General features: G+C 42.2%; 1 protein-coding gene across 6 annotated transcripts in view; it reads left to right on the forward strand.

The window, feature by feature from the left end:
- NSMCE2 (NSE2 (MMS21) homolog, SMC5-SMC6 complex SUMO ligase) overlaps positions 1 to 17,629 on the forward strand; it is a 228,313-nt gene that overhangs the window by 167,996 nt on the left and 42,688 nt on the right. For 2 of the 6 annotated variants that reach the window (XM_081266883.1, XM_081266885.1), the window contains one exon: positions 6,349 to 16,220. The exons of the other annotated variants lie outside the window; for them this stretch is intronic. In XM_081266883.1, the coding sequence (XP_081123009.1) occupies positions 6,349 to 6,410 (62 nt within the window). In that variant the 3' untranslated portion in view covers positions 6,411 to 16,220. Of the gene's footprint in view, positions 1 to 6,348; positions 16,221 to 17,629 lie in introns of those variants that run through there. 6 annotated transcript variants of the gene reach the window in all.

Raw genomic sequence — 17,629 nt, forward strand, 5'->3', positions numbered from 1 at the left:
CTTTGCAGAACTGAGGATAGAACCCAAGACACTGTGCTTGGTAGACAAATCTCTACCACTAAGCTACATCCTGGCTATTATTATTATTATTTTGTTTTGCAACAGTCTGAGTTGTCCAGGCTGGTCTTGAACTTGCAATCCTCCTGCCTCAGGCTCCTGAGTGGCAGGTATTGCAGGTGTTTGCCACCGTGCCCAGCTTTCCTTCTGCTTCTTCAAAGAGTGGCCTCACTCCCCAGGGACCACTTTCTCACTTCCATTCACTCCTCTGCCGTGGCATTCTGATCTCTTCTACCACTCCTGTGAAACCTCTCTGGAAAAATCTCCATGCCCTGAAAACTGCCCAGTTTTTCAGTCTCTATGTCTCTGTGTCATTTAAAATTTTCGACTACTTAATGCTTCCAGAATCTCATTATTCCTTTCCCCATCTCTTTTGTGAGCTCCTTCTCAATGCCTGTGCCCACACTCACAATGGAGTAATTCAGGATTCTCTCTCCAGTCCTCACCCTTCATGCTACCTTTCATGGATCAACTCCCACACTCGCCTCCTTGCTACTGAGCAGAAGTCCTCACCATCGTCTTGTCTGTATTCCTCCCCTGCCCACCTGGGCATCTCAGGAGGACTTCAGCACCAGCATGGCCTTTTTTCTTCTGAAATTAGCTTGTTCTCCTGCGGTGCATGGATTATCCACTCAAGTAGAAAACCTGGGATCATAATTAGACTAGCCGCTGCCTTTCACTCCCAAGTGATCACATTGCAGTTATTTAGCCTCTTAGGTATTCCTCAAGTCTTCTCAATTGGACCTGATTCTTCTTCCTGTCAGTTGTCTTTACCCACATTCTTCTGTGTGTGTGACATGCTTCCCTCCCTTTTCCTGGTGTTGGTATATACTGTTACTCTTCATAAAGACTTACTGAGGCTTTGTTGCCTCTTTCCATGTGTGTCCTTCCCAGTCTCCAGACCCTGCACATCTGCTGGCCCCACTAGGCTGGGTGTTTCTTTAGAACAAGTGCTACTCTTGAGCCTTCATTAGTCTCTGTGCTTCCAGGGCCTGCAGCAGTACCGAAAACTTACCACTTAGTCATACTTACTCTCTAGAGTAAGCACTGGGAGCTGTGGAGGAAACTACAGGCAGTTACCCAAAATGTCTCGACCCTGCAGCTGTTGGGGGCCACGGTGTTGAAATACAGACCCTCCCTACATCCCATCTCTGCCCTTTTTCTCAGTTTGTCTACTCCTGTTTGGACTCAGCTCAAGAGGGGTTAGATGTCTCTCATCCATTCTGCTGTCTCCTGCTGAGCACTCAAGGAGGGCATTATGGTTTCATGTCCTTGTTTTCTTTCCCGGTTAACTGGGAGCTCATTCAGGACAGAGACCAAGTTGTACTCCTCTTACATTCACAGTGCCTGGGTAGCTCTCTACTACTGGAGTACACTTTAAAAGTAGCAGGTGTTGTGTGTGTGCTTGTTGTTGAATTCTCTAAAGCCTGTCTCCTGCCAACCCACCGCCCCCTGAATATAATGCTTAGGTTTCCGTTCTTGAGTAGAACCTTAGAGCCATATATTTTAGGTGAGCTCCAAAGCTGGTATCTTCCATTAACAGTTGTTAATCAGAACAGCTAATCAATTACTGGGTTTAAATCAAAGCATTTATTATCAAAGCCTTTTTGTTTATAAGTACCAATACACCATTTATGATGATGATAATGATTATTTTCTGCCTTGAATATTAACTAGCCACAAAAGTTGGTGTACCATGTGATAGTATTTGTCATAGAGTTTAAAGAATGTTGGCTTTTGATGTTTTGTCCTTGAGTGGAAATTAGTCTGCATTGTGAAATCACCAATGTAGAAAACAGGAAATTTCTAGGCAGGCACCTGAGAAGCATCATTAGAATTCCTAGTATTTAAGTCCAACAGAGGTATTTTTATGACATTAATAGAATCTATTACTAGTCATGTTAATTAGAAATGTCTTAATTAAGACATGGTTGAAAGCAAAGAACACAAACACAAGGTGGCTTTAGCAAAAAGTAAAATTTTTTTTTAAAAAAGGTTAAAATAAGTGATAAATAGAGTTATTTCATGAGAAAAGGAACCAGAATCGGAAATGGGGCTCAACTTTTAGTCTTTCTCGGATCATAAAATCTCATCTGTACATCTTTTCATGACTTGCTTCTTTTGCTTTCAAACTAGCCTGGCTTTCTCAGCTTCTCCAGCCATTTGGCAGAAATAACTTCCTCATAGCACTCTGGGTTATATGTCCTCTTTCGGTTCAACTAAAGAACGCAGACTGAATTAGAATCTCTCAGTTCCAATTCTAGCCTCTCAGAAGAGAGAAGTTGGGTGGTTCGGCACAGATCAGAAGTCCACTGTGGTCCAGGCAACTGTGTCAAGGAGCCAGAGCCACATGACAGAATACAGTTACCTTGCCATCCACCTGAAAGCCACAAAAGAAGTTCTCAGAGTGGACCCTCATGAGCTAGACTGACCACCCCTCCCGCCATCCAGATCATGGAAGCAAAAAGAGTGAAAAGCACAGTGTAGTAGCTCTCACACAGTAGACGGTAGACACAGACTTATTGCCTCTTTCGTCTACTAGACTATGCACCTTGAGGCCAAGTGCATCTTAAAAATTCACACTTAGAGCCTGCAGCAGTACCTGACCACTACAGGCATTCAGTAAATATTAATTGGATAAAAGAAGCAAATATAAGCTCTGCCTTTGTGGGAAATACAGTCTTGTAGTGCAAGCAAGCAGTAAACAAGTAAGCAAATAAAAAAAGATCATGGGGGTAAGTACTAAGAAAGTAAAAAAGGGAGAGTCCAGGAACTAAGGATGTAGTCAAAGGTAGAACACTTGCCTAGCTTGTATGAGACCTGGGTTCAGTTCCCAGGGCTGCAAAAACTCGAGGGGTTTGGGAGAGGCAGGCAAAGGAAAGGTCACCAAACTAGAAGAGAAACTTTGAGAAAAGTAATTGATAGTGTCAAAACTCAAGGTAGCTGTACCTTTGCTTATTTATCCTGTGAGGCCAGAGACAGTAATCATGAATTATTCCATTTATAGTTCATTTTATTCATAATTTTAACACACACAAAAATTCTGGCGTACATTAAAACAACGGTTACTGAAAGACTGTTATAGAAGATCATATAAAATTGTAAATACATGTCATTAATATTGGATCATATTCTTTCATTTTTATCTTCCAGTTTTAAATCGATATGCATCTAGCCCAGAGCTTGATATAATTATAGAACAGTTCTCTGATGATGGTGAATAATTAATTAAGTGCACAACTCTGCAAAGAGTTTTGGGTTAAGATTACAAATGATAGAGTGAAAAATACACTCAGTAAAGGAGAGTCAGGCAGCATCATGTCATACAACAAGAGGCTGTCAATATGATAGAAAAAATTGTCTCCAATGATCTTAGTGATGGTAAAAGAAACTAGAGGAGAAGGAATCTAGGAAATGTGGTTTTCTAGAGTTATGTTAAGGTACTTGCTGCCAGGATCCAACAGAGAACTATTCTGGAAGCAAGCCATATCTCTTTAATAGTAGTTAGCAGAGTTGTGTACCAAGCTTTATTAATTAGAGCAACTAACAGAGCTTCTAAAAAAACAAGTTCAAACTCCAGTTTAACTGTAGATTTTCCCTCTTGTAATTCAGTGTGGATGAGTATGGGGTGAGAGGTTGTTCTATAGGTTGTTCTAGGACCCAGGCTCCTTCCATCTTTTGGCTCCATCCTCCCCAAACCCCTCTATTTGAGCTGTTCCCTGCAGCGTGAGGAAGGTTGGGCCAGGCCTAGAACAGGAAGTGCACATCACTCAACCCACATTTCATTGGCCAAGATTGAATCACAGAATCACACTACCTCTATGGAAGACCAGACACATTATAGCTGGGGACCCAGGATGGAAAGGATATTAGCAAGTATTCTCAGTGTCTGCTATATGAACAGGATGTAGACTCATATGAAAAGGAAAATAATGGGAAAAAGCATTTTGTATCCTCAAAATTTGAGATTGTTTCACACAAGTTATCTGTCAAAAGGGGAAAGAAAGGTAGTTAGAATTTAGGCGATGTCACTGAGAAGCCTCTACCACAGGTAGTATTGTCGTTCCCTGCTTCTCTCAGACCTGGAAAATCCAGAAGAAAATTAAGATCGTAATGATTATGAAAAGTACTTATCTTACCTTCCCTTCCAAAGGATGGTGAGGTGCCCTTCAAGCCTGTCATCATCTCCTCAGTGTTCTACAACATGAAAAGTGAGCTCAGAACACTGGCCGGGCACACCTGACCAGCATCCCCTTTAGTCTGGTGCAGCACTTCCATGTAATTTCTGTTGCTATAACAAATACCTGAGATAACCACCTTCTGAGAGAAAAGGTTTGTTTTGGCTTACAGTTTTGGAGATTCTAGTCTACAATTGGCCTTGTTGCTTATGAGCCTGTAGCAAAGCAGCACTTCATGGTGACAGTGTGTGGCATAATAAAACCACTCACTTCACAGGCAAGAAGGAAGAGAAAAGAGCCAGGTCCCATGGTCCCCTTCAAGGGCACATCCCCAGAAACCCAAAGATCTGTGGCTAGGCCTCATCTCCTAAAGGCTGTGTCACCTCCCATTTACATTGCCCTGAGCAAGCCTTTGCCACAGGAACCTTTGGGGGACACTTCAGATCCAAACTGTAAGCCAGATGTGGTGGTACATACCTATAATCCCAATGGCTTGGGAGGCTGAGGCAGTAGAATCACAAAAGTTCAAGACCAGCTTCAGCATCTTAGTGAGGCATGAGGAATTAGCAGGACCCTGTCTCAAAATAAAAAATAAAATGGATGTATATATGGCTCAGGGATTAAGTGCCTCTGGATTCAATCCCTGGTACCAAAAAAAGGTCCAAACTATAGCAGTGAGCCTCATCTCTGTTTGGAGACTCTGTAAATTTAAATTCTACTCTAATAATAGCTTACATTATTGAGCACTTACTATACCCTCTGCACCATACTAAGTACTTTATTTATACCCTTGCAAAAATCCTAGAGGCATGTGATATTATTCTTATTTTACAAATGGTAAAACTGAAGTATAAAGCTGTTAGTGACTTGCCCAAGGTTGAACAGCTAGTAAGTGAACGGCTCAAATGCACAGCCAGGCAGACCAGCTTCAGAGGTCATGTGTAGGAATTAACAAAACAGTCACCACAAAAGCCACGTGAGGATTTCCTGGCATTAAATACTAGGGAAATAGAGTGCTGCCCCACCTCACGCTCTCAGAGATCAGGTCCTTTAGTCCACTTAGAAGTAACCTCTGCCTAAGAAGTTTATCCAGGGAGATCCAAACTGGGCAATTGAACAGTGTGACTCATATTGTTATAACCAGAACTGGCTGGATTTGAAGGACTTTATCGCATTTTAGATGCCTCAGATCAGATTGGTAGATGGCTGTGGTGGCGCAGACCAGCTTTCCCCATATACAATGTAGTGTGACTGACTCCTGTGGATTAATTTTGAAGTTTATTTGAATTCAGTTCACTAGAAGGTGGTTGAGCATCTACTCTACGCAGTTCCATGCTAATTGTCATAAGGAACACAACCAGAGGGAAGCTTCCAGCACAGGCATTAGGAGAAGGGACAGGAGTACCTGCAACTTGAGTGAGGCCCTGAACGTGAAGGCCACCTCTCAGGACGGGAACCTTTAGTTGGTGGGCCGAACACTGAACACGGGGAATGATGATGGCCCGAGGACCCCTTGTTGGACCACGTGCTTCCTCCTCTCCGATGTGCTAAGATTCTTCTGTACAGCAACTTTATTGTGATGTATTCACATACCACACAACTCACTCCTTTAAAGTCTATGATGCTTTGGGGTTTTGTGTCTTCAGAGCTGTGCTATCATTACCACAATCAATTTGAGAACATTTTCAAAAAGAAACCTTATATCTTTAAGCATTCACTTCCCATTTTCTCCCAAGCTCCCCCAGCCCTAGGCAACCACTAATCTACTTTCTGTCTCTATAGATTTGCTGTTTGGAACTTTTTGTATAAATATGCATGTGGTCTTTTGTGTCTGGCTTCTTTTAACTTAATGTAATGTTTTTGAAGTTTGTCCACGTTGTAGCATGTTAGTACTTCATTCCTTTTTAATACCGTAACAAGATATACCACATTTTATTTATCTCCTCATCAGCTGATGGTCATTTGGCTTGTTTCCATCTTTCGGCTGTTGTGAACAATGCTGCTGTGAACATTCATGTACAAGTAGACATGTGCTTTCTTTTCATTTCTTGTGATATTTATCTGGGAGTGTAATTGCTGGGTCATATGGTAACTCTATGTTTATCCTTTTTAGGAACTGCCAGACTGTTTTCCAAAGCGACTGCACCATTTTACATTCCCACCAGCAGTGTGTGAGGGTTCCAATTGCTCCACGTCCTCGTCAACACTTGTTATTATCTGTCTTATTGATTATAGCCATCTTAGCAGTGTGAAGTGCTATCTCCTTTTGATTTGCATTTCCCTGATGGGTTAATATTGTAATATTTATTTTGCTAACTAAGGCAGAAATTTTAATCTTGTACTTTTATATGGATACTGTCTTAAATGACCAGATCAACTTTCTCAAAACCATAGCTCTGTACAAGACAAATGCCATTATTTATGGGATTAGAGTTATATCTGGAAAAAACTCAAGGTAAATGATTTGGAGTTAACAGTACACACTCACCTGGGAGGTGGGTTTTGCAGTGAATTCACTTACAGTGTTCCAGGACTTTTATCTGAGTTGCTCATGTACTATTGTATGACATTTACTGGGTAATCCAGACAGCACTTTGATTAAATCCACAGTGTGATGTCACCCAGTAAGCACTTGAAAATGGAGATGCATGTCTCTTCTGGTTTTATCAGTCAAGATTAGAAGTGGTTCACAGCACAGTGAACTTTTTCTCCTGTGTTCTGTCAGTCTGTGTTTCATTGTGGGCCAATAATCTGTCACCTGAAACTACTTAAAATAGGTTGGGCTTTCTTGAATGTTGTGTTGCTGTGATGACATCGGATCTTGGCTGCAGAAGAAGGGAAAGAACCTTTCTTTGACTTTTGGTTGCCTCCATACCCCTTGTTTCCAGTAACTGCACTGCCACTTTTAGCCCTTAGCTTGTATTTCTAGGCTGTTCTCTGTACTAGTTGTACCTTCCATCTCTTTATCTTTTGGAACTCCTACTCTGGTGATCTTTGTGTTTCTGACAAAGAAAGAAAATTGATACAGGACTTGGAAGGTATCAAGAGTTTCATCTTCTTGATTTCACCAGCCACAGATATGTAAAAAGAGCACCCACAGCTGGGTACACTGTGGTGCACGCCTGTTATCCTAGTGACTTAGCAGGCTGAGGCAGGAACATTGCAAATTCAAGGACAGCCCAGCAATTTAGCAAGACCAGGTCTCAGAATAAAATAAAAAGGGCTGGGGATGTAGCTCAGTAGTAGAATGCCACTGGGTTCAATCCCAAGTACCCGCAAAAGAAACAAATAAGTAAAATAAAATAAAAAGAACATCTACAAAGGCCAATTTGATGAGTAAAGAAAACTTTAGCAGAATTCAGAGGATGCATTCTTCAGACAGGGACTCAAGATCCCTCAGAAACCTCCCCCAGAAAAGAGACCTCAGCAGACTGCTCATGTTTTCCAACCCATACAGAGAGCCAGGTGCAGATCCGAATTCTCCCTGTTGGACTGTGGCCTCCTTCCTTCAGGTAACACAACTGGGGGAGGGCCTAAGTGGGACAGAAGAAGAAAAGAGAAGAATCAAGAGTTGGTGATTCATCCATTCATACCAGGTCACCATACGCCTTCTGCATTATTTGTTCCCTAACTTTTAATGTGGATTCATGTGGCTCAGTTGGGGAATGGTTGAAAGGAATAACTAGGTTTATAGGAAGTGTTTGAATCATGTCTCTCCCAAAGTAAAGGGAAACAGCATCTTCATTTAGTTACAAAGCTGGATTTCTTTGTTAAGTTTTAGTCAGTTCTCTTTTGAGCATTTTGTTAATTAAATATTATTTTGGATGAAATGTCAGTATATCATGATGCCATAATAATGGCTGCCACAATGAAGGTTCTAAACTACTGAGTAGTCCTGCTCCACGTGCCTTCAGAATATCAAAGGACTAAATAATATTTATTGAGGTACTAATATGAATTATAGTTTAGATTCTATAGTTGAGTAATAGCATCTCCCAGTTTCTATTAATACTAAAAAAAAAACAAACAAACAAAAGTAAGCATTTACTGAGCATTTACCGTGTGCTGGGCATTGTCCCAATAATCTACACAGATTCTCACTTAATTCTTTCCCTCACCCTCTGAACTAGATACTGTTTTCATCTTCATTTTACAAACGGAGGTTTAATGAACTATGGTGCTCGCTGTATGCAGAGCTCACACCTTAGCTCCCCCAACCCATGTTCAACTTCCCCTACAGGCATGGCATATATAGTAAAAGGCTGTCCTTTCTTCTGTGTCACATACTAGAAATGGGAGGAAGTGGCATGAGAGAACAAATATGCAGGTTTGTGTGCCTGAGAGAGAGCGTACCCTAATAGGGATGCAAATGAATTTTGCTCTGATGAATTTTGCTCTCCTAGGACTCCCCCACCTCGTGGTAATTTTTACAGCAGCTTTGAATGTTTCCTTGCAGAGAAGCAAACTCAAGGCTCTTTATTCCTGTAAAGAAAAAAAAAAAAAGTCAAGCCAGTTGTAGTGGCACACATCTGTAATCCAGCGACTGGAGGCTGAGGCAGGAGGATGGCAGGTTCAAGCCCAGCCTGGACAATTTAGTAAGGCCCTGTCTCAAAATGAAAAATGAAAGGCACCCTGAGTTCAATCCCTAGCACTGGGGTGGAGGGGTGGTAGGGATGGTCAAGTTGCACTTACATGGAACAAATGTGAATCAGAGGGTATTTTTTTTCTACTAAGAAATTAGAATAAAAAGAATGTTACTTATACTGATTTCCTTATTTTGCAGAGAAAATACAGAGTATATTTAGAAATTCAGGGCTTATTTTCTTTCTCATTTAGAAACATGAAGTTATTCATAGTTACTTATTCAATTAAACTGTTAGATAATTTCACTGGGCCATTTTACTATGAGATATCCTGAAAGCAGTGAATCAGGTAACACCTCTTTTCGCATATTCACTCAAAAGCAAACCCATTTTTAGTAACCTGTGTTTCTGCTTTCATGCTTTTCAGTTAAGGTAAATGTGCATGCCTACAAAAATGCCTGGCCAAAAGGTGGCTCTGGAAGCCAGCAGTCTTCTCCAGTACAAACGAGACTCCCTGGAGCTTACCACAGCCCATCCTTCCCTCCCCTGCAAAGGTCATTCTTTAATCTGCTCTGTGAAAATCTTCACCAGGTATTCATTTTGGGGACAGGCAGCCTATTCCAATGTTCTAAATGGTGGAGATGATTTCCTATGTTTGGCCAAATTTTGTGTTAAGACTTCCTCCACCCCAGCTCTTCTTTCTGGAATGAGACACAGAGTGGAATAGCATAATTAACATACACTTATTGATTACTTCCAATAGGCAAAACAGTTGTGAAAGGTATCAGAATGTAGATGTATATGCTGTGTGACATTAACCCTTATGTGGCAGAATAGCATGGACTTTGAAGTCAGATAGTTGCAGAAGTAATGCTGACTGCCTGCCAGGCAGTGTTGCAAGCACGTCAGATAAGTTACTCATTGGTCCTGACCACAGCCCTCTGAGGTGTGTACTGTCATGTTCCCATTTCACAGATGAGGAAACAGAGGCAAAGTTATGAAACTTGTTCAAAGTCCGGGCCAGTAAGTGTGAGAACTACTGTTTGAAGTCAGATGTTCTGGCTGATCTCTTGGCTCCTGGGACTCATGGCCAAAGCTGCACCTATTAGCCAAGTGAAGGGGACGTGTATGTTATGGTGATCGCACATCTAGTTCATCTATGGATTTCTTTTCATTTTGTTTTTTTGTTGTTTTTTCCCCCTAAGTTTAGGCCCCACCCAGAACTTCTGATTCATTCAAATACTCTGTGGTATGTGGTTTGTTGTCACCAATTTGAGACTCGTGTCAACATTGCTTCAGAATAAGCAGGGTGGTTTTTAAATTAATCTTCTTGATAACTACATAACTCAGTGCAGTGTCAGTCAGCATGAATAGGATTAAGTTTGGGGCGATATTGAAGAGTCTGACTTCATAATCCCATAGCAGTTGTTTCCCCGGATACTTAAAACATACTTCCTTGCTCCATGTATTGCCGAAATATTTATCTGCATGCATACCCAGGGTAGCACATTTCAGGAAGAGCTGATGCCAGTAAAAAGGAATGTGTTATTTTTTTCCTCTATATTGATAGTTTCTTTGCTGTGACCCAATGAACATTCTGAAAATAAAACTTTCAAGTATTTATAACAACACCTACAAACATTTTGCATTTTTAGGTCTGTACTTAGTGGTACTTACGAGGTTATAAATATTCTAGTTGATACAGGTTTCTCATCACTAAGTCTCTGGATCAAGAGGAGATAATTTGTCAACATGCTACCTTCTGAAAGTTAGAGGGACCTCCTAAGGAAAATGTAATTACTTCTTTAATGCATTTATTTAATGAGAATTTGGGGCAGTTGATTTTACCTGAGATTAGTTAAGGAACTTTTGACTTCTAGAAAGAAAATGTTATATAGTTTGAGAACTGTTATCCTGACCATATAATTTTGGCTTTTGTGAACTAGAACTGGGTTACTATATTTTAGATGCCAGTCCAAGTCAGATCCAAGGTGATAGGCAGATTAGAGATCTGAGAGGCTGTGGTGTCTCAGTAGGGTGGCACTGTTCCATTCAACAGTCACTTATCAAGCTTCTCTAATTCACTAGACACCTGGGATGCACACATGGAAAGGTTATTGCCCCTGCTCTCTAGTGTACATCTGTGAGGTCACTGGGGTAGACAGGGATGCAGTGTTCAGCAAGTGTTGTAGAGGAGGAAGATCCAAGGTGCTTTGAGTAGATAGAATAATCACCTACCCTGGCCTGAGGAGGGGACAGAAAGGTGAGCATGGGGGCTGGTCTGCAAAGGCTCCCTGAGGAGGGAGTGGAGTGCTGAGGTGAGTCTTTGAGGACTGGTTAGTACTACCAAGGTGAAGAATGGGTGAGAGAACATTCTAACTGGGCTGTCATGTCAGCTCCCAGTAGTGACCTGTCTGACCCACTGACTTCCAATCCTGTCATTATTTGACCTTAAAAATTACTTCTGTATCTCAGTAATTAGCTGGTTTTTATGAAGTATTACTTAAAGGAAATGAAACATTTGGGCTTTGACTTTTTGTCCCTGAAATGAACAGTGCCTATGACCATTTCTCCTGGCCTCCTCCATCACAACTTGTCAGGGTTGGCTCAGGAATATGCTAGAACCCCAGTACTCAGATCAAAGAGAAAGCGAGAGGGGTGCTAAGGAAAATTGCCTCCTTGTGGTTGGCATCCAGAGGAGACTGTAAAGCTGGTGGCAGTCCTAGTGAACAGAATCCCGAGGAGTTACCGAACATGATGATTTCCTGGCCAGAAGTAGCAGGTGTCAGTGGTTCATGGTATCTAGCTCATGTCACTTCCTAGCTCAGTGACCTTCAGCAAATTAGCCTCTCAATTCTTGGTTTTCTGCTCTAAAATAAAGAATAAAAACAGTATACCCCACTACCCTATGAGGCTGAGGGTAGAGTGTGAGATGAAATTAACTTATTCATGGGAAGCATGTGGAACAAGGTGTTAGCTACTAGGGGACAGAGTCCCAGTTCCTTCAGAAGGGGCAGGCAAGATTTCAGGACCTCTTCTGCCACTACTGAACTCCAGGTCTGCCCAAAATTAGTTTACCACACTAGGCAGTGTGTTTTTTGCATGCATCGCATGTGCCACACACTGTTATAAGCACCAGGAATAGATGAGAGGAATTGGTCCATGCAAAGACCTGATGTGGGAGCCTGTGGGGAGGTCCCCTTGGAAAGAGGAAGGAAAGTAGGAGATGACATCAGAGAGCTGACAAGGGGCAGATGGCACAGGGCCTCCCAAGCCATTTGAAGGAGTTCAGCTTTTACTTGGTGCTCAGCAGGAAGTGAAATTGGGAGAAGAATGACAGCAACTACTGCTAAGTGCTTGACCTGTGTTTTCCAATTTAATCAGATAGAACGAGCAGATTAGAACACTGATGTAGACCAAATGACACTGTCCCCAGAAGGAAGTTGAGGTGAAAGGGGCTGGGGAGCTTATGGGGCAGTATTTGATCCCAGATCTGTGTGATTTCTTATCATCCTGTAATTTAGTGAGTATAGGGACGTGCTTGCCACCAGATTGGGTGAAACAGACTAGTTGTAGACTCCATTTGACCACTCTGTAAGACCCCTGCTCAGGAACTGGTTAGGAAATTGGTGCCTATGCATTCAAACGACTCTGAAAATCAGGAACAAAAAATCTTGGATACATCACGCAGGCATTTATCACACAGGTATTTTCCTGGGGCACAAAGCAGATAAAGTGTTCAAGAGCTGAAGCTTCTCACCTCCGGCATCTCTATTTTTCAACTGAACGCTATAAATGCTCACTGTTCCAACATTTTGAAACTCCAGTGTTGCTGAATGCTTTTTTAAGGGCAGGATAGGATCAAAGGCCAAAATATGAAAGGTTCAGTTTCCTGTTACTGACCACATAGAGAAGAAAATGAGCCTTCAGAGCAGCTGCCTGTACCTATAAACCTGTGCTCAGCTCTGACACAGAGGAGCCTATGGGAACAGTCAGGCTCCTTACTCTGGGAGATATTGTTCTGAACTGAATGGACACCCCCAAAGTCAAGTTGCTTGATCAAAACCAAACCAAGGTGTAGAACATGAAAGTCTGTCAGAAGTCTAGTTGAAAATAAGTTAATTCATTTTGCAGGACCAAATAAACTGGACCTGCCCAGTAATCTTTTTAATTCGTACTTAACTAATTTGAAATTTGTGATGACCATTGAAGGAGCTGAACTATAAGACAGTTTTATAAATTAACTGTCTACTTTTTGCAAAGTGCACTTCTGGGTACCAAAAAATGCAAGGATAAGTGACTTCTGTACCCTCTTAACTGTGTAGAAGATGCAAGTAATTTAAAAGTACTTAGGGTGCACTGTACTACCCTGTTGGCTATAGACATCCATTGCTATTGTGCACAATTAAGTAAGCTGTATACTTAGCAAAAATGGAGAGAGAAAATTTAAATGGTGCAGGTAATTTCTATATAGCATTTTCACACTGAGCATGAGATGAGAGAGACCAACCTGCTGTTCCCTCAGGTGGCCTCAGCTTCCATGCCACACTCACAGTGTAAAATACATTGCATCGGGCTGGGGATGTGGCTCAAGCGGTAGCACGCTCGCCTGGCATGCGTGCGGCCCGGGTTCGATCCTCACCACCACATACCAACAAAGATGTTGTGTCCGCCAATAACTAAGAAATAAATATTAAAATTCATTCTCTCTCTCTCTCTCTCTCTCTCTCCTCTCTCTCTCCTCTCTCTCTCTCTCTCTCTCCCCTCTCTCTTAAAAAAAAAATACATTGCATCAAGTGTGATTTTTAAAAAAAATTTTATGGTACTGCAGATTAAACCCAGGGGCACTGAGCCACATCCCCAGCCCTTTTTATTTTTTATTTTGAGACAGGGTCTCACTAAGTTGCTTAAGGCCTCACTAAGTTGCTGAGGATGGCTTTGAGCTTATGATCTTCCTACCTCAGCCTTCTGAGTCATTGGGATTACAGGCGTGCACCACCAAACTGGCAAGAAGAAGAAATTGTCCATCTAATATGACCCAAGGTGCATATCAACTACTTCTTGTGCTGGCCAAAGAAGCAACATCCTTTCCAATCCTGGCTGTGTTTGACCTTTCTAAGAGATGGTTGGATTGGCTTTGACTTCTATGAGATTTTCATCCTGTACATTGACACCAGTTTATTCTCTACCTAAGACATAAATTCATCACACTGACAAGATAAACAGACTTGTCAGTGATAAATCTGACAGATTTAGACCATGGACAAGTTATTTGACTTCTATTTATAGCTAATGATTAACCTATTTATTTTTAGAAAAATCTATACAGCAAAGTTACTTTCTTAGCTTTATTGGCATAGTTGTGATGATTAAATGAATAATAAGGGAAGATCCTGGCAAGATATTTAGCGTATTAAGTGGTAGCTGCCAACCCAGTCCTAGCAGGTGTGGATGTAGGTTTTACCTGTGGCAGATTTTTAGGCAGAAGAACGATGTGGAATAGGACTTTGGTGTGCCTGTGATGTAAGGGCTGAAGGATATACCTGGAGCAAGGAAATGAGCTGGCAGGTAGTTTCAGTGGTTTAGACAAAGATGAAGGCCTCGGTGAAGGTAATGGGTGGAGAGGAGGAATCCAGGCTTGGGAGTCTTACCAGCAGAACTGACAATTCTTGGGGACTGTGGTTTAAGAGACAGTGGGAAGAAGTTCAGAAGTGAAGCATGGCTTTTGGTTTTCCATAGAAGTCAGTCCATGTAAAGCACAAGGGCTGTAGAGCAGGAGTTGGGTGTTAGTGTTGCCTCTCTTTGATGCCATTCCATACAACAGCATGTTCAGATGTGGACACTGCTGGCGAGGACAGATTCATTCCACCCACTGCCAGTCACATATACGCCAGCTCTCCTCTCGCTGAATGTGGAGGGAGAGGTCCAGCATTGGTCTCTTCTCTTCTTTTAACGTTGAGGATTCCTGGCCCGTGGTAGAACTGAGTGATAGTTCCTAGTCTGTAGCTTGAATTTGACTATCTCCTCTGTAAAATAGAAGCCGCTTCCTTCCAGTCCCTCTTCATTCCATGTGCAGTGCTGTGTTTAGAAACCCCCAGTCTGGGAGGACAGTGGAAAGCATGGCTTAGGCTGCCAAGGAGGCCAGGTGACTGGGAGCCAGCTCTCCCCTGGTTTCTGCTCCACAGTGTGCCCTCAGATCAGAGGGGAATATGATTCCTTTCTCCCTAGCTGAACCTTTCTGCCAGTCCTGTTGAGCTGCCACTTGGAAGATCCTGGTTGACATCTCCTGGACTCTTTTTTCTCTGGTGACAGCAAAGATCAAATTCTGGATTTTTAAATCCTGGTAGGGGCTAGAAATAGTTGGTTTTGCCTCATTGTGAAGCCATCTCATCTCCCTCGCAAACACCTCTCTAAATTTGCCTAGAGATCTTGGGATACCTGCCTCTTCCAACAGGCAGAAGTGTAGATTTGATGTTGTTAGTGGAAGAAACCCTTCTTGGACCTCTCCCTGAGGCCCCACGAGTAGAGTTATAAGGACTCTGCTGAGCAAGCAGCAGCACAGTGGGCTCCATGGAGTTGTGCCAGCACTAGTTTGCCTCAAGTGCGCACCGAGGGCAGACAGCAGCATTCTGAGCTGGATCCAGCCCACAGATGTGTTGGCTTTGGCCCACACAGTTGTGTATTATCAATTAGTTGCAACATACAACAATTGGGAGGTTTCACATTAAAATCAGCTTTTCTAACTGGTTTTTTCAGTATCGTCTCTGACCACATATGCTCTGACCACATGCAAACAGTTTGCCCAAATGAGATGGTGGCCCTCCTTTCCACTCTACCTTGCCACAGCCTCCACCTGGCCAAATCCTATTCACATGTTCATTTCCTAGCCTTGAAGGCATGAGAGTTTATAAACCTTCCCACAGAGCCCTGTGCCATTTCTCTGCAATATAATCCCAAATAAAAAGCAAAAATTCTTCTCATACACTCTCTGACCTAGTTTTAACAAGGTGCTGAATAACTAAATCTCAAGCCTTTGCTATTGATTTAAAGAAAGTAAAGCATTCTTTTTGTCATTTATTTCAAAATCAGAGTTGAAGTTTATCCTCTCCTGATATTCCTGAGTCAGAGAAGTCTGCTTCCTTTGACCCTCTTTATGGTAGCGTTTTTTTTTGCTGTTCTGGTTTCTTCCAGCAGTACAGGCCAAACAGCAATCTGACCGTCTGGCCTTGTCCTTAGTCATCTGCTTTTGGCTGCAGGTAGATTGAGGTTGTAGTTTATATCTGGGGAAGGAAGCATGGAGATACAGAGGGGAAACAAGACACGTGTTTCTCTTCGAGAATGGAAAACTGTCCTGAGGCCACGTGATACACAGGCAGCATGCCCAAAAATCTTTGCAAATTATTTTTTGTTAAGCATGTTTTTGAGTTGTAGATAGACTCTGTACTTTTTTATTTTATTTATTTTTAATGTGCTGAGGCGCGAACCCCTAGTGCGTCCCACATGCTAAGCAAGCGCTCTGCCATTGAGCTCCAGCTCCAGCCCCAGATCATTTTTATTGTGAAGCTGTTTGCCTCCTCCTTTTTTTTAACCAGCTGTGTGGCCAGCCCCCTCCCCCAGGCTCTTCAGCCCACCCATTTGGGTTAGCATGCCTCACTTAGTGAAATCTGCCCCAGCCCGAATTCTTGCCCCTTTGTGCCATTTCTTTACTCTGAAGATGAAAGGGGAAGTGCATTTCTGTTGCCTCCTGCTAGCCACTTGAGGGCAATTTGAGCATGAAAACAGGAGCCAACATGCAGCGCTTCCTGAAGGAATTGTGTTGTGGAGGCACAAAGTGGAGTGATAGCTGGGTGGAAGTGTAACCAGCGTACAGTTCCTTAAACACCTTGGGAGCTTGGGGCCAAGAGTCACGGCACTGTCATCATTGTTTCTCTTTACCATAGATACGTTTTATTAATTTGTTCAAATTCCCCTGGCTCCAGTTTCACATGAGGTCATGGACTTCTCAGTCAGAAAGTTTTTAGCAGCTTTGGTAAGTCTGAAATTTCAGAGTATTGAGCAAGGCCTACACTGAGCTGCAGCATGATCTAATAAGATTGGACTGTCAGAACAAGAAGCACCAGTCTGTGGTTCAAAGGTTTTTAAGAAGGAAATTCGAAGCTCAGCTGTGAGAACCTCAGAAAGATCATAAAATATGGAGGGTGGAAGCCGATTTCCTTTTCATTTCTACTGTAATAGATGGGACACTTGTTGTATTTAAACAGAGACACTGAAGTGGAATGAGGTATGATTAAATAGAAACAATAGATTGTATCTTTCCTTTCTATTGGGAAACTCTAATTGGTTGTGTAATTAGTAAGGTGAAGCATCAGAAAAATACTTGAAACATTTTGCTAGAGCCCTGAAGGGCCCTCAGGGAGACTAGCTCCAAAATGTCAAAAGAGACCATCCATAACTCAGACCAAGTTAGACAGGAAGGAGTTGCATTCCCAGCTCACCAGCTGTGTGATTTGGGGCAAGTTATTTAACCTTTTTTGCTCTTTTTTCTTTTTTCTCCCCAAAATGAGAATTGGGACATTATAGGATTGTCATGGGGCTTCAAAGAAATAATGTGTGCAGAACGCTTGGAGCTGTGCCTGGCATCCAGTGAGTGCCCAATAAATGATCCCAGCAGCTATTAGGTAACATGGAAATGTGTAATCGCCGTGTGGGATACTCAAAACAGTTTTCAAAATGAAAACCAGTGTCACGGATAGTTTTATTTCTGTTTTCCGTAACTACATTTAATCCCCAGTTCCTTTAAGCTCCTCTCAT

This window comes from Spermophilus citellus (genome assembly GCF_964194105.1).
Source record: "Spermophilus citellus genome assembly, chromosome: 14".
NCBI lineage: Eukaryota > Metazoa > Chordata > Mammalia > Rodentia > Sciuridae > Spermophilus > Spermophilus citellus.